At 53.5% G+C, this 20,161-nt stretch overlaps 1 protein-coding gene across 1 annotated transcript in view; it reads left to right on the top strand.

Annotated features, from left to right (window-relative positions):
• The first annotated feature begins 318 nt into the window (after window positions 1-318).
• Coro2b (coronin 2B) overlaps window positions 319-20,161 on the top strand; it is a 111,623-nt gene continuing 91,780 nt past the window's right edge. Inside the window, exon 1 of the mRNA XM_031343405.1 lies at window positions 319-725. Within this exon, the coding sequence (XP_031199265.1) occupies window positions 711-725 (15 nt within the window). The 5' untranslated portion in view covers window positions 319-710. The remainder of the gene's footprint in view (window positions 726-20,161) is intronic.

Genomic DNA, 20,161 nt, shown 5'->3' with positions numbered 1-20,161 from the left:
ATGGAACGCAGGATCTGCAAAGGGGATCCTCTAAGAAGCTTGCCACCAAGCAGAGAGCCTCTGGGTGAGTCTGGTGAGCCAAGAGCCAACTGGGCCCTATGTCCTGTCCAAGTACTTTCCACTCAGGACCTGCCACTTCCTATGTAACACGGACCACGTTGGCCTTAGGCGAGCTCATCACTGAGATGCAAAGGAGTGCTTCTACCAGCCCTCCTGGACACCCTGAATTCGTGTGGCAGCTGCCGGACCCGTAGCGGGTGGACTTTGGGAACCTCCAGGGGGCGACCAGCCTTGGGAAGGCATCTCTGGCCGCGCGCCGCACCCGTCCAGCTTGTGACTTCACCGAGTGCCTGGAGCCAACGCGGCACCGAAGGCCGGGTCCCCGCCCACGGCCCCGGCCGCAGGTGCCAGGAGCCCGAGGGGGCCGCGCCTGGACTCGCGGGGCTGGGGACCGTCAGGCGCCCGGACTGCGCTCCCGCCTCTGCCTCCGCCTCCTCTTTGTAGCGAGTCCCCGGTCGGCCCTCCCCGCCCCCCGCGCGGCCCGCCGCCCGCCTTTCTTCCTGCCTCGCCTTCCTGCGGCGCGGCGGCCTCATCTATTATAGATGCTCGGCCGCGGCTGACATCAGCCAGCGGCCTCCCGAGCGCGCGGTCCCCAGCCCGGCCCAGCCGCCTGCCGCCGCCCGCGCCCAGCCCCGCCGCCCGCTTTCTGTATGACTGTCACAAAGGTAAGCAGCGCAGATCGTCGTCACGCTGGGGACCCGCGGGTGCTACAGCCCCTCGGGCAGGGACTGAGGGGCGCAGGAAGGGATCGCGCGCTTGCGCGCGCTCCAGCTCCCAGGAGTCGCTTGGCCCCCAGGAGACTACGGGATGCCGGGAGGGGATGCTCCTTCTCAGCTATGCTGGACCGTGTGGACCACATCTCTGTGCGCCCCGAGACTGCATTTTTAACTCTTACGGAAGGTGCTGCAATTTTAACCCCTGGAAAGCTGCTTCGGGCTGGCTGGCGCACTGGCTGGCTGTCCCTCGGTGTCACGCGCCGTGAGGACTGAGGGCCTCATACTGATGATGCAGGGATGGGCTGGCCATCCTAGTCAGACACACAAGGGAGCTGAACCCCACCTGCCTGTCTTTGCCTTTTCCCCCTAGACGCCTGGGCCCCACTCCAAAGCTACCCTGTAGAGGCGCTGCGGGTTCCCTGAGTGGCCGCCAGAGACAGGGAAGGTTCTACTGCATCGGGGTGGGATGGGCAGGGAGTGTGACAGAGAGGAGAAGGTAGGCATCCTAGCAGACCCCAGGTTGGAAGAGGTTCTTGGACTTGTCACAGGAGCCCGGGGTTGCTGAAGAACTTTTTGGGGATGTCTTCCCTGCCAAAGGAAGAATGGAGTTAAGAAGAGAGCCCGTTGGGGCTGTGGGATGATCCCAGGGCCAAGGCAGATCTGAGGCTCTCTACTGAGGAGGGCTAGGCCTACTTTGGGCTTCGGTTTCCTTTTCTGCAATGGGAGAGTGATAAGATGAGCCTTGGAAGTGGTGGGGAAAACAAGTGAAGAGTATGAACTGTACTCTTCCCAGGCTCTGTTGGAGTGGGGACCTCACACCCCGGCATTGGCCTTGGCCCTCTATACACCTTAGGCCTCTGTCTTTCCCAGATGCTCAGCTGGCTCTCACAGCTGGAGGGGTGGAAGCCAAGCAGGATAGGCAGCCCTGCTGTGGTCAAAGCCAGACAGGAAAGGCTGGGGCGTCCATTCTAGATCCTTCTGATAAGCTCCATGCCCCAGTGACATGCTCACTCTGGCTCGTGCTTCACTTCAGACCCTGTCATTGCCCTCCTCTAGTCTGGAACTTGGTAGCTTTATGAAAATGAGAACCCGAGGGCTGGGGGTATGTGCCTGGGCTTAGGGTACTAGCTATATCGAGCAAATGGCAGGGTGCTTAGTGGTTTTAAATGAACATAAATGCAATTAGGCGGAGGTGTCGTTATGGAGGTAGTAAATGCCAAAGCTGCAAGCAGGTGGGGGCTGAGGGTAATTCATGGGCGGGGGGAGGGGGGAGGGGGGACATAAGTGTTCAGGCTGGAGATGACCTTTCTCGGATTGACCCCGCCACCTCTCTGGTCTATGCACACAGATTCAGACAACTTTCCTCCCTTGAATGTAAGACTCTATTTAACTAAGGAAGAAGCTGAGATTCAGAGAGGTGACTCGCCTAAGGTCACATAGCTAATATAGGTATGGCAGGATTAGGATTTACCCTCAAGCCTGTAGTCTCCAGCTGAGACATTGGTCTGTACGACTGACTGAGTGCGGGGCTTCCACAGCAGAGAGACACTGGGGACCTAGGACGGTGAGGTCGTGGAAGTGGGACCCACTTAGCCCACTGTCAGACCTTCCCTTAGGTACACAAAGATTATTTTCTAACACTGGACACCTCCCTGCCCAGCCCCCAACAAACCCTTCCATGTGTCTCTTGTCTCCTGCTCAAACCAATGTGGCTTCGGCTTAAGCCAGATCAGAGGATTAAATGAAATCCCCACTTTAACCCTGTCTTTTCTCTCTGCACCAGGCCTGCATGGCACAACTCCATTCCTGTAAGGCACGGGGAGTCCTACTGAACAAGGCACTTCCATTGCCCCTGAGTTAGAAGGTCTGGCCTCTAGTCCTAGGTTGGCCACTAACTGGATGTATGACCTTGGACCAGTCATTTCTCTCCTCAGGCTTTGGGCAGGAGTTGGTTCCAATGAGCTATGTCTTCTGCTCTAACATATACTTGGGGACTGTCATCTGGGGTTAGTCCCACTACTCACAGACCAAAAAGGAGAACTCACAAAGAGTGTGGGAGATGAGGGGTCACTGTAGGGGAGAGAGCGACTAGTGATGATCCTCTGGTCATTCTGCTCCAGAGGAAGAATCATGGTGTCCCTCTGTGTCCCCTGACGGAATCCTCTGGGCCAGGGCTTGGTGGAAGTCACAGGCTCTGAGCTCTCAGAGGGACTTGGCAAAATAAAGAAGACAAAAAGCAGGCAGGAAGTTGCTAGAGTCTCAGCTGGAGCTGAATCCCAGTTTCCCACTGGCCACCCTGTCTTTCAACGTTTCCCAACTCATCCCTTATGGGGAATCACAAATGCATAGGGAGCTGTGGAGAGACATCTGCCCTAAGTGTCAACAGCTACACAGCCATGCTGTGACTCTGTAGCCTGGTGACATTTTAGGACACCTTTCTTATGATATGCATGTATCTCTATTGAATATGTTTTACCAAGCTACCCTCATTCCTTTATGGAAGGGGGGTGGGGGAGTGATAAATTCAGTGGAGGGAAAGACCTGCAGCTTCTCAGCCTGGAAATACCTGGTCAAGGCCCTTCCCTCAGCCTCTTCTACAAAGCTAGTCCTCTTAGGAAAGCCCAGAGGCTACTTCCTGGTGACAGGTGCTCCAAACCACTTTCTTGCTCAGTTCTCATGCCTGCCCTTCCTGGTATTCTATCTAGATCCAGTCCCCGACCCTCCTGTGCTGGTATCGATTCCCTACCTCCCAACACCTGAACTGCTGCCAGATAGATCAGAGTGTAAAAGCAATCAGAGCCGTGTGCAAAGAACAACTTCATGGGCTGGCAGAAAAGTCTGGACTGCGTGGAAGCAGTATGCTGATTTCTTGCCTGCCTCTTGACTGAGACATGACTAGGGGTAGGGCTTGTACCAGGTCTAGGGAGAGGTCTCTTCCACTGGCTGGGCTTGTCTGTTCTCCTTTATGTTGTGTTGAGTTAGAGCAGTGGTTCTCAACCTGTGTGGGTTGTGACCCCTTGGGAGACTCATATCAGATATTTACATGACAATTCCTAACAGTAGCAAAATTACAATTATGACGTAGTGCCAGACATAATTTTATGGCTGAGGGTCAACCACAGCACAAGGAACTGTACTAAAGGACCCCAGCATTAGGAAAGTTGAGAACCACTGGACGAGTTAGTGAGCTTTTTGGGCTCTGAGGCTACCTTGGAGATCACAGTGTACCCCAAGTGGCAGGAACTGGCTGAACATGAGGAAGACCTAGGGGTGAGCGTATGGGTAAAGGGGACCCTCTATGACCTCTATAGCAGCTTCCTCCTATTTGAATAGTGACTCCAGGAAAGAGGGTGACGTTGCCCATCGTTAGTTCCTCTGTAGCCTTCTTTGTAAGCCAGCCGTCTGCCTCCTGCACAGCCTCAGCCTGCTTACAGGAGCACCTGGCTCCCACTGAGAGGGAAGGGGCCTAGGATGGCAGGGCCCTGTCCAGGAAACAGTGTTTGGCAAAGATCAGACGCCTCCTGGGCATCGGGGGATGGGAGTGGGGGGAGGGTCGGGGAGCCACCAGTGGAGAGCAGAATGTTAGCGACATCCTACGTCAAACATCCTACGCTTTTCCTTGGAAAATGAGAGACCCGAGATCCTGGGAGCACAGGTCATGACCTGCTCCAGCCATTGGTCAGTCTGGAGCTGGAGGGCTTGAAAGCTGGTCTTTGAGATTCTGAATGGCCTCCTTCCTCATGGAGTTTCTCTTCAAAGGGACCTCAGGCAGCCTGAATGGTAGTGTTCAGCTGTATTCTAGGAACCCTCCACCCTCAGCTTTCCCTGTCTGTGCTGTTGGAATCTGGATTCCCCTCTGTTGGACCATCTCCTCATTTAGTGTGTGTGTGCGAGTGTGTATGTGCGCGCGCGCAAAGGCCAAAATAATGATGAAGTCGCACTGTCAGGGTGATAAAGGAGTTCAAACCCACAGTCTAGCCTGGATCCCAGCAGCCCATCGTTAGTTCCTCCCTTTCCTCTACCTCTGACTAGGAAGGGAGATGGGCTAAAGGTCACAAGCCTGGTCCAGTGGCCCTGAACTGCCAGAGGAAACCTGCTCTCCATCCTACAGCCCCTCATGCCTCCTCCTTGTCCTGCTTCCATGCACCTGGTACTCTGGTGCAGGAAGGCATGTGGCTCAGCCATTCAACATTCACTAGGTAAGTGTTCGTCCCCAGAACACCTACCTAGACCAGCCCGTGGCTAGTTACCAGGGACATAGAATACAAAAGACACAATCTATACCCTCCAGGACCTTAGAGAAGCAGGTACCGAAGAGATGAGACAGAGTTCTAAGTTAGATCTCAAGGCTGCGCAGGTGGCAATCCTGCCTGCATGCTGTAAACACTCAGTAGATACAGGCTCTTTCCTTCTGTCTTCCTTCCCATCTCGCTGCAGGGTAGTAAAGCTCCTTTCCTAGAAAAGTCATTAGTCCTTTGTTACTGCTAGGCCCAGAGGCCCTGTGTCCTGGAATGGGAGACCTCACCCCTTGGCACCTGTGGTCACTCTTAGAATCGCCTGGAAGGATTGTGAAGTAGTGCAGGGCTTGCCAGTTAGGAGTGCAGCTGCTGGCAGGACCCCTGGCCTGGCAGCCTCGGGCCTGGAGGCTCAGGGATGGAGTGAGATTTTCCACGGCTCTTGGGCAGACCCGGCAAACTGGAGCAGACACACCCCCAGCCAGCACCTCTGGAGCCACAACTGCCAGCAGAGTCTCGGCTCCTGGCACAAGGGCAGCCAGTGACTGATTTGCATCTGCCTGGCTCACAGAGCTGTTAGGCCGTCCAGAAGATGAGGCAATGTGTGGACTCCCTGTGTGCCCGGCCCTGCTCCTTCCCCTTTCTGTAGAGTAGCGACACTGCCCTGAGCTTACTTGGTGGTCTCTGGGGACCCAGGCCCCAGCTCTAGAGCTGCCTACAGCCAGGGCAGCTGGGAGCAGCTGGCATGGGGCAGGCAGGCCCTGCCAGGGCAGGGCAGATGCAAAGCCAGTGGCTGCCACATGAGAAGGAGCTGTTTAGAATGAGCCTCCCTTTGTGGGTCTGGAGTGGCACCAGCTGCTTGGGGGCATGAAAGAGTGGGGGAGGGGGAGCTGCCACTGGTTCTTTCCTCTTTGCCTCACCCCTGCAGGGGCCCCTGGAGGGACTTTGTAATCAGTTGCTGGCCTGGTCCTTCCTTCTAATTAATTAAGGAAGCACTGGGGGCTGTGGGGTTTGCTGGGGACTCAATTTTACAGTGTGTGTGTGTGTGTGTGTGTGTGTGAGCCACAGCTCTGAATCCTTAGGCCATCTGCACCCTGGAGAGCCCTCTTGGTTTAAGGATGAGTAAACAGAGCCTCGTGGGTGGAGAGAGGTCACCACACCCTAGTCACAGAGCTGATGTGGGTCAGAGGCGAATGCAAGCCCCGATTCTGACTTGGAAGCTCAGCCTTTCCAATCTCCTCTTCCTAGTCGACATCTTTCAACATTAGCCGTCATCACAGTGGGAAAAAGTGTGTACCTTGCAGAACTGGGAGGCGAGTGTGTCATCTGTTCTAAGGACAGAAGACATCTTGTCCAGCACATGGTGTCTGACAGGAAGCTAACTCGGACAATGCTGCCAGGCTGGTTGTAACAGCAAGTGACACCTGCAGACTCACCTCCATCCCCCTGACCCTGAGAAATGGAAGACTCTGGTCCAAACCCATCTGAAAGCAGGCTTCTCTTCTAGTTCCTGGTGAAGGATGGCGCCAATGGCACGAGAAGGCAGGTCTTGAGGTCAGATAGATAGCCTGCTCTCATTTACTTTCTCTGTGTTATTGGGCAAGCCGCCTAATCTCTCTGAATGTGCTTCCCCGTCTGGTAGTAGGGATTGATAACAGGAACATGTATACAACAGGAAGAAAGGAAATCAACCAGTAGCCTGAGTGCTGTGAAATCAGCAGCTTCAGGGGCCTGGACCAGATCCTTCTAGTTGGAGTGACCCCGGAAGGGTCAGGAAGTGACTTGAGGTGTGTTACGGATGAAGAGAAGGTAACAGGTGAAACGGGTCACCTAGGAGTGGTCGAGAGGCACAGTGAGAGATCAGGATGTGCAAATGTCTGGAATTGCACTCCAATGCCCATGGGGATTTTGCCGGCACACCACAAGGAGGAATGTGGAATGTATCTTCTCATTTAATGCCCAGGATGCCATGCTTCAGGATGCCCTGAAGCATCCAGCACTCAGAATCCAAGTGCCCTGCAGAAGGTAGTGCAGTCAGGCAGAGTGGAGGCTAACCCAGATGTGGACGACCTAACCATGGCTTCCTTGCCTCCCCTGGCCCCGAGAGTCAGCAATGTGAGAATGACCTCGACCTGGCTAAGGGAAGTGGGCACGGCATGGTCAGTCACCCTGGCCTGTCCCCAGAGCTTTCCTGGACTTCAAGGAGGGCAGTGGTCACTCTGGCCCCAGGCTACCGAGTGAGGTCATTTGTTTCCAGATGAGCTCTGGAAAAAGGCAAGTTGGCTCTGGCAGAGGGATCCCTGCCTCCCATCTCCAGCCAGCTCAGGCATGGCAATTTTTGTTCTTAGAGTTTTTCTTACCATCTAGACTGGGCTTTAGACTTTAAAGTGGTCCTGTGGGGAACTATATGCAGGTGTTTGAAGGCCACTGCCCCACAGCTGGGCATCTGTACAGCTGGAGAATAGAGAAGGTAGGAACTAAACAACCATAGCACACATGCCCCAGGCTTGAGCTAAACATATGCTTCAGGCTTCAAGGCACTGGGGCCTGTGAGGATGAGGCGTCACACCCCGTGTGCTCCGGCCACACAGAGACAAAGGGAAAAACACATCCCCACTGAGGAGGGTCCCAGGGACCCAATGCTCAGGATTAACTCCAGGGAAGCCTAGCTCATAGGGTCAAGCTCCCTGAAACTGTGGGCCCCACAGCTACATTTGAGGGTTAGAGATGGTGCTAGTCCTGTTTGTCCCTTCATTTGCTCTGAAGGACTGCTGAGATAGGAAGCCGTACTCAGCCTCTCACTCCCTGGTGTAGATTCCTATTTTCAAGGGCAACAAACAGTAAGAGAGGTAGCTAATACTTGTGTGTGTGTGTGTGTGTGTGTGTGTGTGTGTGTGTGTGTGTGTGAGAGAGAGAGAGAGAGAGAGAGACAGACAGACAGACAGACAGACACAGAGAGACATACAGAGACAGAGACATACAGAGAAGAGACATACAGAGAAAAAGACAAAGAGACAGAAAGAGAAAGAAAGAGAGACAGAGACATACAGAAAAGAGACAGAGAGACAGAGAAAAAGACAGAGACAAAGAGACAGAGAAAGAGAGACAGGCAGAGAGAGACAAAGAGAGCGTGCATGCACATCTAGGACTGGCCTAGAACTCACTGATTCAGAGACTTGTCTGGCCAGCCCAGTTCCCCTCCCAGGCTGCTTTCTGAGCCCTGGGATTGCAGTATGCCGCCATGCTGAGATACAACCCAAGTCTTTATGCTTCCAAGGCAAGCACCTTACAGACTGAATTATCACCCCCCACCCACACTATAAGTATTTTAAGAGGGGCTGAGAGTGTGGCTCACCGATAGGGCACTTGCCCAGCAATGGCAGGGCCTGGGTTCTATCCCTAGCACTGTGAATAATTCGTTTATGTTATTAGTGTATCAACCTTCATGGACACCTACGAGGTCCTTGACTATGGGAAACCCCGCAGTCTCAGAAACTGAGGCGAGTGAAGGAAGAAAGATAGTTAAGGGTGCCCAGCAAGCCCTCCGTTCAGCCTGACTCCGGGGCCTTTGGTCTAACTACTGTCGGGCAAGGCAGCAAGCCGAGAGCATGGCCAGAGTGAGAGAGTTAGAGCCAGAAGGCTCAGGCCTTGAATTGCTCTGTTCTTTGCCTGTGCAATGTTGGGCTAGGCCCTGAGCATCTCTGAGCACCTGTTCTCTTACAGCATCCCCTCTCACTGTAAACATGCAAGTCGTGTGGACATTGGGTGCTTTGTAGATGGCATAGGAGGAAACGATCTACTATATTGTCTTCTTCGTGCCCGCTCCCCCCATGCCAGTATCTCGCTATCCAGCCTCACTCAATAGCTAGCTCATGTTCCCCCACTGCAGTCCTGACCAGAACTGACTCATAATCTGTGGGCGGAAAGGAAACTCTTCCAAACAGCCCCTGTTCCTGCTCTGTATAGATGAGAAGTTGCCGTTCTTTCTCCCTGTTTGGTCGATTTGTGCCGTTTCAATATGCTTGGGACGCACAATGTGCATGTAAAACAACTGTGGGTTTTTGGGTCTGTGGAGAGATGGCTCCATCAGTGAAGTGTTTGCATAAGCATGAGGACCTGAGTTGAGACCTCCAAAACCCATGTAAAAAGCCAGGTGTGGCTACATGTGCTGTACTCCTAGGGCTGGACAGACAGAGATGGGAAGATCTGGAGATTGCTGGCCAGCCAGACTAGCCTAATTGATGAGCTTCAGGCTTGATGAGAGACCATCTCAAAAAGGAAGGTGGGGACCAACTGAGCAAGACACCTGGCATGCACACGTGCGTGCACACACACACACACACACAAAATGCTTTGATTTTAAAATTTAACCAGATAAAGCACTGAACCCCTGAGGTGGCATCTGACCTCACAGAAGGGGGAGGTCCCACATGGTCCCAGAGCCTGATCTTGCCCATCAGTACAGGTCACCATTGGTAACCTGAACAGGAAGGAACCTTGCTATGGATACACCCTGGTCCCTGGGGTGCCGGCCTGCTTTGCCTTGGGGTTCCTGAGAAGGAAGGAATACCCTTGCTAGCTTAGCAAGCTTAACCCTACCTAACAAGCCACTTAAATGCCTTGGATTTTCTTTCTGAACTCATGGCTCTGGGATCCAGAAGTTGGCAGGATTGCCGGGACTTGGAAAGATGTTGGCAAAGGTGGGGACAGGAACACTCCTGAGGGGTCTGTTCATGCTGCCCAACTGACTATAAGGAATTTTGCTGAAATCCCCAGTGAAAGTCAGGCTTGTGGGGCAGGGGGATTCTGCAGACCCGAGAGGCCATCTGATAACTTCGCTGTCTTCTAAACATCCTGTGTCTACCTACCTTCCTATCATGGTCTTTATGATCTCTGAGAACAGACCCCAGTTATTATGGATTGAGGTTACCTTGAGGTCTGAGCTTTCTTTCAGGATCCTAGGGCACACTAATTTCTCTGCCCTTAGAGCTTTGGGATACCCAGCATTCCAGCTGGCAGGTAGAGCCCAACATGTGTGATTGTACGTGCTACTGATTTTCTTTTTAAACATGGTTTTCAGGATCAGCCTCAAACGGATATGTAGCTAACGATGACTGTGGACTGCCTCCAACTCCTGAATGTCAGGATTATAGGCATCCACTCCCATTCCTGGCTTATCCAGTGCTGGGAATTGAACCCAAGTCTTTGTCATTGCTAGGCAAGTGCTCTACCCACTGGACTAAATCCCCAGCTGCATACTGATGATTTCTGGGCCTGTTCTCTGGCTCCTTGACTTAATTATGAGCCTACAGAGAGGATCCAGACTTATTCCTCCCACGACATCTGTTCAAGGGCCAAGCACTTTAACAAGGGTGTATGAGGATCTCTGGAACAAGGCGTGAGCAAACCCAAGATACCAGGCAGCAGCTGCTGCTGGGGCTCAGTTCTCAGGGCCTGCAGAAGCCAGAGGAGCACTGAAGATGTGTAAGGATGTGCCCCGTCCCTACTGCCCCTGCTTGCCAAGTAGAAGCTCTGGCTGATAGGATCTGGGAAGGATGTAGCTCTGCGGGATGGGGGTTCCTGTCCCCCCAGTTAGCGAGTTGCAGTCAAGCACAGGCTTCTTAGCTTCTTGTACTTGCCTGATAACTAGCAGTCCAAGGGCTGATTTAAAGGTTGGGGGTGGAAAGTTCCAGAATCTCGAGAAGACTTAGAAAGCTCAGCCTGAATTGGAAGGGGCCCCTGAGTGGAGGGGGTTGATTCCCCCGGGGACCAGCCAAGAGTACCTTGTGTGATTCGAGGCCTGGTTCCAGCAGTGGCAGAGATAGGAGGGAGGAGCACTCTGATCTCTTCTCCACCAGCAGCCTGGGATTGTGGAGGCCTGCTGGGCTGCCACTGTGGCCTCTGCCATCCCTGTTGGAAACCTCTTCCTGGCATGCTGGGCTCCGGCCAGCCCCCCTCCTTTATTCATTGAGGCCCTGGGTTGGGAGCCTGGGTTGCTAAGAGCTTTCCTCTGGCCAGCCCCTATCACCAGCCTGAGGAGATTGTCAGCCAAGTTATGGCTGAAACTCTGGCCTGAGGGAGAGAAAGAGAAGATGGGGGAGGGGAAGGAATGGGTACTCAGGAGCAGTAAACAAAGCTACCCCGGTGGGGCCAGGGAGGACCATCTTGCTGGAGCTGCATGGAGCTGGGACTGTGTGGGCCTTGGCTTTCCGTAAAGGAGTCTCAGAGGCCTGCCCCTCCACTGTGCACGATGTGGTTCCTACGTCATGCACCCCAAAAGTCTGCCATGACCCACATTTTTCAGTTGGGGAAAATGAGTGTCCAGGAAAGTGCACAGAACTATTAACACCCTGGCTCTCATAGCAGGGAAGGCTAAAGAAGGAATTGGCCAGGGCAGGGGAGGGGGAGGGGGATGCTGTCTGCATAGCCTAAGGCATCTACAGAAGCTTTGAGGACCCCTGGCCTGGCTGTGGATGGTGAATAGTGAATGGGACCCTGGCCTTTCTTTTCTTGGTGTGCCTTTTCAAGCCTCCAGCTTTAGACCCACTTTAGAGCCCAGCCCCTTTGAGACCTCTAGTTGTTGTTCTAAAGCAGGGCTTCTTTCATCTAGCCCAGATTAGTCTTGAATATACTCTGTATCCCTAGGGTAACCTTGAACTCCTAATCCTCCTGCCCTTGCCTCCCCAGCCCTGGGATTGTAGCTGTGTGCCACCATGCAGTCATTTCATCTTGTTCTTGTTGAAGCACAGTGCTGGGATCAAACCCAGAACCTTGTTCATGCTAGGCAAGCTTTCTACCAACTGAGCTACAATTCCCCAGGCCCCTCTGGTGTAAGACCCTTGGAGGGGTAACCTTTCAGTAGTTGTCATTTTCTGGGCCTGGCCTTCAGAATGAAGCCCCTAAAAGGACTGAAAAGTCAGGAGAGGTTCTTGAAGGGAAAGCGGGGCAGGGTGCGCTCTAGTGTCCCCCGTTGAGCAGGTCTGAAGAGAAGAGGCACAGCCAGGGTCCAGCTCTGCCCTGGTTGCCTTCCTGCACCAGCCCCTGTGCAAACACAGAGAGGCACAACTATGAAGATTTGCGGGCTAGGCTCTCCAACTGCCCTGGGGATGCACACAGGGTTGAACGAAAGCATTGTATCTCTGTCAGGAGACCAGGCCACTCAGAAGAATAGATGAATGCAGGGGAGCTGGGCAAGGGGACGCCAGGCAGGGCACAGAGGACAGTGATAGACGTACCAGCTCAGAACTGTGGTGCTCAGAGCCTGGCTCTGTCTTGAGGATGCTCAGATGAGCACAGGTGAGGGGCAAGAACGCCATTCCAGAAGGAGGAGTGTGAGCCACAGTGGGGAGGAGCAGGGAGGTGTTGAGCCATGGCAGAGAGGCAGGGAGGAGCCACGGGGACTCTGGGTGCTGAGCCTTACAGAGAGTTTAAGTGAAGCCGTGACCCTGTGTGCACTTTGTGGAGGGGACCTGCCTCCATCTGCGTTGTCCTGATGACAGGGAAGAAGCAGACACGCCCAGCACCACCCTGTTTCCTAAGGAGAGTACCCAGCAGGCTACTCCATGACACTGCCCTGCCTTTCATCCTAGACTTTGAATGCAGGAGAAGCTGGGTAAGGCCCATCTCCTCCCAGGAAGACATGGCCAGGGCACAGTGACAAGGCCGTGTGGGACCCAGAGCCTCCTGCCTGAATCCTGCCCTCACTTCCTGTGTGACCTTGGGTGTCGTGTGTCGTTGTCCCCCACTCTACCCCCTGTGCCAAGACTCAACTGTCTCGAGATAATATCACCTTATTTGACTAGCTTCAGGAGTGACTGAGCCCCAAGGCTGTCCTGCTGTGGCCTTTATCTTCCTTCCTCCCTCAGTTCCCAGACCCCCCAAAGCCTACATCTCTTTCTAGGCGTGTCCTCCACTAAGCACACCCTTATCCTTCTCATCCTTCCTCATTCTAGGAGGACCTCAGGAGACTTCCGATAGAAGGGCAGCATTCACGTCCCGTCGCCCACCCGCCCTGTGGCCTGAGAAAAGGCCTTCATTAGGTAGCCTGGAGGCCATGCTATATGGGAGGGGATCTTCCCAGCCAGGACCTTGCCTGGTTTGCCCTTCTGTCTCCTTTATTCAGCAACAGAGCCCTTCTCTGATGAAATTCTATCGAGTTCTCAGTGGTACCCGGGAGTGTGAGGTCATACCCAAGAACCTTCTGGAGTGGTAGTGGTTACAGGAGTGAATGGGTGTATAAACATCCACCGATCCGTCTCTGCACACCCAGGGTTTGTGCTGTAGGTCAAACTACATATATTTTACCTATATGTGAAAGCATAGACAGATGCAAAATGTTCCCCGGGTCTCATAAACCCACCTACTCTAGGATGCTGCTTTGTGTTATAGACAGCCCGGATATGGGGGGGGGGCGGGGGGCAAGGCCTGGAGTTTGCACCAGGACCTTGGAAGTAAAACCTCACTGGGGGCTCACCTGGCCAAGTTTGACCTCCTGTCTCTGAAGCTGGCTTGTGGACCTGGATCCTGGATGTGACATGATTCACTGTTCTTCCGTGACCCGTGACCGTCTAGAAGTTGTTCTGAGTTTTGCAAACAGTTCAGTAATTGGTTTTCTGTCTCTTGAGAGCTCTGAGGAACTCAGGGAGCTGTCCTAGGTGGCAGTGTGTTTCCTAGAAATACCCTTCAGAACAGCCAGGTCTGGTTCTGGCCCTTAGACAGCTGGTAACACAGACCTTGCGGTTGGCTCTCCTTGGGACAATGAGATGAAGGAACACACCATAGGAGTGGTTCCTGGGTGGTTGGGACGGAGAGCCACAGGGAGGAGGGGAGGAGGGCAAGGCACTGTAGGATAGTGATCAAGGAAGGCTAGTTGGTGGTGACAGCACTTCTGAGCTGATGGACAGGGAGAAAAAGGAGGATCTAGGCTTCCAAGGTGCAGGGAGTCCTGTGGTTGGGTTGCTGGGTGGGGCTGGATGGCAGCATAGGAAATAACCATCTGAAAACCAGAATCCCATTGGCAACAGGAGCCACTGAATATTCCAGATCCAAGAACAGTGTGCCCTACAAACATTAGAATAAATAAACCAAGGGGGGCCGGTGGGGGCCACTCTTGGGGACTTTGGCTCTCCACACAGCTCAGGGTTCCAGATAGAGCCTACTCTGCGGGTGGTACTTTTCAGTGGGGGTACCTAACCTCCCTGGGCGGGTGGTGGTTAGGAGTGCTTCTGACAGGGACAGAACTCCAGCTCACCGCCTCCCCCCACCCCAGCAGCCTCAGCAGGAAGGGCGGTTTCCTGCCATCCCCTGTCCCCCAAGGCCCTGGGGGCTCTGCAGAGCTGGGGGTGGGAAGTTCTTCATGGGAGAGACCTCAGTTTCAGAGTTAGCAGCAGCAGATCAAAAGCAGATCTGTTTGTTTGTGTTGCCTGAAATGTTTACAGGAAGATGAGAAAGTAGCTCTGTTTATTGAACGTATCCTCCAGGGCAGAAGCCACGGGGAAAGTCAGCTTCTGGCCTCTGGTGAGCAGTCGTGGGCTTTGTCTGGGTTTTAAGTCAGTCAGAGCCTGAGCCTTTGGAGGAAGGAGAAAGAATGCTGAAGAGGCCAGAGGGTCCTCTCATCCTTCCTGGCTCCATCCAGGCTCCAGAAGGCCTTTCCTGGCAACTTCAGACAGTAACTGGAATCTCAGCCTGCCTCCTGTTATGAGCTCTGCCTCTGTCATGCTGTGTGACCATGGGCAACTTACCTAACTTTACTGAGCCTTTAATTCCAATTTGAAAGGAAGGAGTTATCAATCCAGTCCTGTCTGCTCCTTAGGAGTGTTCAGAGGGTCTGAAGGAGTCCGGTGTGGTCAGGCATGTGGAAGAATCATTGCACGGTGCCAAGGCACCATATGCAAGGTTTAAAGCCAGGAAGATGGCTGAATGGGAAGCCCACAGCCCAGGTGAGGCTAAGGGGTCAGAGCAGAGGGTGTGCCCACTTGAGACAGGCACTACCCTGCCTCAGTGGCTGGGACAAAGGGCTCCTTCCTCCTTTAGCTAGGCCTTAATGTCCCTTGTCCCTGAGAATGCTGGCAGGATTTCCTCCCAGGAAGGAGATTCAGTGTCCGGTTTACTTCCCCTGGGAGTTACAGGCACCAAGGAGTAAGGTAGCAATTCGTCCTGACAGTGGGACAGGCGACTCTTCAGACGTGCAAGCCTGGGGCTCCATGCCAAGCTGGATAGTAGTCAGCTCTGCTGCAACCCATGAGAGGAGGGCAGAGCTGCCTCTGTCTGCCCTGGAGCACTGTAGGAAGTGTCTCTGGGACCCTCTTGGACTGACATCCTATTCTCAGTCCCATGACTAGCCTGCTGTGTCTCTGGTCACAGGATAGATTTTATCCCCAATATAGTTAATCACACTTAGTTTCCTTAGAACAATGAAGGCTATACACAAGCCTGCAATCAGTAAGCACCTGCTGTATGCCAGCCATCACTCTGGCTCAGAGGACAAGGAGGGAACAGATGTGTCTAGATTTTAAGGAAGCAGAACTCTGTTTTGGAAAGTGGGCAGGCAAACAAACAGGAGGAGGAGGTACGTGAATGAGGGCTGAGCTGGACCCAGGAAACCTGCTCAGGTTCTGGGAAGGGGGACCACGTTCTTGAGTATGAATGAATGTGACTGAGGAGCTGTGGGGGCTGGGAAGATGGGAGGCTGGCAGCAACCAAGTGGGGGAGTGGCCTATTCAGCTGTGCATCATTGCACAGCAGGAAAGAGAAAAGACACAGCCAAGGAGCCCAGTGGAGTCCTCAGCGTCTCTCACTAAGGGTGTGTTGGGCCAGCAAAATGTTCTAGAAAATGGGACACATCTACACTCTGATCAAAACAGAAGAGCTCCCTGCCCTTAGGACAGGCCCAGGAGGGCGGGGAGCCTGTACAGAGCACAAATAAACATCCCATCAGTTGGAAGTAAATGACATTAAGAAATACCCAGCCAGGCAAGGGCCCTACCCGACAGAGCAGCCTTGGTAAGAGTGGAAGGAAGAGAAGGGTGGAGCATGGGGATTCTGAAGACACAGGCTCAGAGTGGCCGGCTGGAAGGCTGGGAAGACCTGGCCTGCCACAGACATAGCAAGGCCCCTGGGTCAGAAGGGAGGCTGAGGAGAAAGCCTCTCTGCCTCTAGCTACTGACTGACTGAGAGCTGCAGGGAGGACGATAAGGCAGAGAGAGGCCTGAGCCCAGCACCCATGGTGAGCTATGAGGGTCCAAGTCGGGGCAGAGAGCTGTGGAAAGAGATGTTGTCATCAAGAGATACATGAATGTTGCTGACAGAGTGGGACTAAGAACACTGCTGCCAAATGGCATACGGGGCATCCTGAACATTTGGGAGCAGGGCATTACTGTAGAGGGATTCCCTGCATCAGTTGCGCAGGTTTGCTGACCTGTGGTCCATGGAGCCACTCGGTAGCTTCGCCCAGCACCTCTCCTCTCTTGAGGATACTCCAAACTGGATCATGTGTTGCTGTTCCACTGCCTGCACTAAGAAAGGCTCGGGACACCCTCAGGGTTGCACTTCCTTGTCTCCCAGCATCTGCTCATCTCTCTCTCTCTCTCTCTCTCTCTCTCTCTCTCTCTCTCTCTCTCTCTCTCTCTCTCTCTCTCTCTTACCCTGTGGGTAACTGGAGCTCTGGTTGAGTAAAGCAAAGAGCTCTTAAGTCACAGACTTTGCAGTCAAGCAGAAGAGACAGGAAAAAGGGGCTTGCTGCTTTCCTGGCTTTGGGGCTGTCCTGAGCCCAATCTGTGGTAGAGATACTGTGAAATTTAAATCTAACAGGAAAGCCAGGGGCAGAGGTGAGAAGCACTGGGGTTTCCTCATTTCCCACCTTGCCCTAGCCTACGTGGAGTCTTCCACCAGGGCCTCACAGCATCCTACCCACACACTGTAACACTGTACCTATTTTGTGGAGGGGCACACTGAGGCTTATAGAAATTAGGTAACACAGCCAAGGTCACATGGCAGACTGAGGTGGCTCTCAATTCTGTCACATGTCTTATAATGTTTGCCTCTCTCAAAAGTCCTGCTTTTAGCCAATAAAGCCTTCTGATGGCCTCTCTCCTCCCATCACAAAAGGAAAGAAAGGGGAAAGCTCTAACAAACAAACCCTCCTGTTGCCATGGAGTGCAGGCTGTCACCGGAGTGACTGTGATAAACCAGGGCAGAAAGAAGAGGGCTCGGGCAAAAGTCCAGCTGCGGTTCTGTGCCCATCCCTGTTCCCCATTCCCAGTCAGCACAGTGTGATACATGGCCTTCGATGCTTCAGGGGGCAGCCAGCCAGTTTCAGAGCCCTTGTGGTGGGCCATGCACCAGGTGCAAGCTGGCGAGGGGGTGGGCATGAGCGCTGCAGACTTGGCATACCAGCCTATTCCTTTGATACTAGAAAGTTCCACCTTCCAGAAGCCAACAGGAGTCGAGTGCCCTAGAAAGGTGAGCACCTGGTGACTAGGGCACTTCCTGTTCTGCAGCCCTCTATGCATGCTCCTTCCCTTCTCTGCCAAGGGCCCAGTCCTCCCATTTGACCAGAGCTGACATTTCTGCCCTTCCCCTTCACTCCTCTCTGCTGGGCTCATCGCTGGGTGCTCCTGCAGAGGAAATAAACAGGCCTGTGTGGAGATGGGTGAGGTCCAGGGGGAGCTTTTGCAGGACTCCTGTCCTGCTGAGGGTTGCTGGGATCTGTGATTTCTTCTGAGAGAAGCTGCTAAGGAAGCTGAAGTCAGGATAGCCATGTTGTAGGTTCTCTGGGGAGGAACAGAAAGTAGAGGAGGGACCTGCCCGCCAGCATCCTTCTGACCAAACCACTCACCTGGATGTTGCATGCTTCCGTCTCTGGCCATTGCACACTTTCTTAACTTCTATTTAGATCACCCCCCGTTCTGCTTGCTGGCCTCAAACTCAGGCTGACCAATCACTGCTCCCTTTTCCACTGGGGAAGCGTCCTAATCTTATCCCTTACAACCCAATCAACATGAGCTCTAGCCTCATGTCCCTGCCAGAATGAGATGGTTGGATCAGAATGTCTCTCCCTTACTGCCATAGAGTGAGCCCCGAGGCCTGCGGCAGGAGGTAAGGGATGCCGGCAAAGCATGCTCCCTCTATGTCCGGTGCTGTTCACGTTCAGTTAAAGCAGTGGCTCTTGACCTTCCTCATGCTGAGACCATTTATTACAGTTCCTCCTGTTATGCTGACCCCCAACCATAACATTACTTTTGTTGCTTCTTCATAACTAATTTTGCTATTGTTATGAATCATAATGTGTTTTCTGATGGTCTTAGGTGACCCCTGTGAAAGGGTTGTTCGACCTCCAAAGAGGTTGCCACCCACGGGTTGAGAACCACTGAAACTGAGAATGCTGCACGGTGTACTTGTATCTCGCTCAAGAAAGTCAGCTCATCCCCTCTCTGTGCAGAGTAGCTTCAGTCACGTGAGGCTCACTGACTGGCACATTTTCTAGAGAGTACAGAATACAGCGTCTGCCCTGTTCAGTAAGGGAAGTAGGTAGAATAAATTGGGGGCTCATTCTTCACTCCCTTCTTACCCCAACTGAGGCAGGGCAGCCCTGGAACAATTTTAGAGGAGAAATGCTCCCCAGGACAAGTCGGTTCTCCATCCTAGAGCCGCAGGCCCTGGTGACCCTGTGACTACAGTGTCCCCTCATAGGCTCAGCCCTCCACTGGGAGACTGCCATATGCTTTCCGGACATCCGGGTCTCCCTATGCCACAATTCAAAAACCCATCTTGTCTAATTGTGCTCCAGGCCTGAGTGAATTCAGAGATTATTAGTCAGGCTCTGGGGGGTGGGGTGGGGGAGCAGGTCTCCATGGTAACAGAGGATGCGTCCTAATGAACTATGTCCTTGGAGACTGGCTGGGGGTGGGGGTCCCTTGCCTATTTGTATAAACTGCTTTTGCTGTCTTGCTTCTGAGATGGGGCACAGGGCTGAGTAGAGGACACAGAGAGAAACTGCAAGTGGCCCATGGTATGACCTTGTACTGCGTGGAAAAAAGAATGTTCTAGGTGATTCCACAGCTGCTGCCAAGGGCTTCTTCAACCTACCGACAAACGAACACCTTCTCATATAAGGTGCACATACATATTCAGACACATGACACGCAAGTATACATGTATATATTTGCATATGTATGCCATGCACTTGTGCACATATATGCATGAATGTGTGCATGCACATACATGCATGTGTCCATGCATACATGCACACACACAACACCCCAAATTCTAAGGGCTTTAAGTACTACTTTTTCGGCAGCTTTTTTCCCTAACACGAAATGTACCTTGGCTCATGGGCACCTCCTCCAGGAAGCCCCCTCGGTTGACTGCCTCTCCTGCTCCTAGAATGATACTTGTCTAATTCATGCTCCAGAGAGCCCTCTTGCAGCCCAGTCCCAGGACTGCACCTCACAAAGGACATGCTATTTCTTTGCCATGGGGTGACAGCTCAGCTCCTCCAGCTCTCCCTCCCTCCCTCCCTCCCTCCCTCCCTCCCTCCCTCCCTCTCTCTCTGTCTCTCTCTCTGTCTCTCTGTCTCTCTCTCTCTCTCTCTCTCTCTCTCTCTCTCTCTCTCTCTCTCTCAGGTTTGTTAGTAATCCCTTCTCCTAAGCCTGGGTGTGTCTGTTGATTTCGGTCTCAGTAACTGCACCAGACCCTGCCGCTTCTCCTGGTGGTTGTGTCAGTCTCCAGAGGAGGAAGGTGTCCTAAAACCAGGGCACTAGAAAAGGAGGGAAGATGAAGGAAGCCCTATTGACAGCAGCCTGGTGGCAGCAGGGGTGGGTGGGTATGGGAGGAGAGGGAGTGGGGGTGCAGACCCAGCCATTTCTCCTCTGCCGCCACCCCTCCCCCTCCTTGCCCTGCTGACTGCAGGGGTTTCTAGGAAGAGAGGGGAGGAGTGAGTGGGGAGGAGCTGGCTGGTTGATTTTTTAATTAAAAGTACTGGACACCTCCCAGCTACCCTTTGGGGCAGTAGCACTCCTGGGGTGTTGTGCCTCCATCAGGAGGAACAAGGTGGCATGCAGGTGTGGGGGCGGCTAGACAGCCGAGCAGCAGCCAGAAAGCCAAAGCAGAGAACTGAGGTTTCTGCGGATCTGCATCCCCACCCCGCCCCCA

Source organism: Mastomys coucha, unplaced genomic scaffold, assembly GCF_008632895.1.
Source record: "Mastomys coucha isolate ucsf_1 unplaced genomic scaffold, UCSF_Mcou_1 pScaffold23, whole genome shotgun sequence".
In the NCBI taxonomy this organism is placed as follows: domain Eukaryota; kingdom Metazoa; phylum Chordata; class Mammalia; order Rodentia; family Muridae; genus Mastomys; species Mastomys coucha.
Note: the sequence above shows the minus strand (reverse complement) of the source record. Positions and strands in the feature narration are given on the sequence as shown.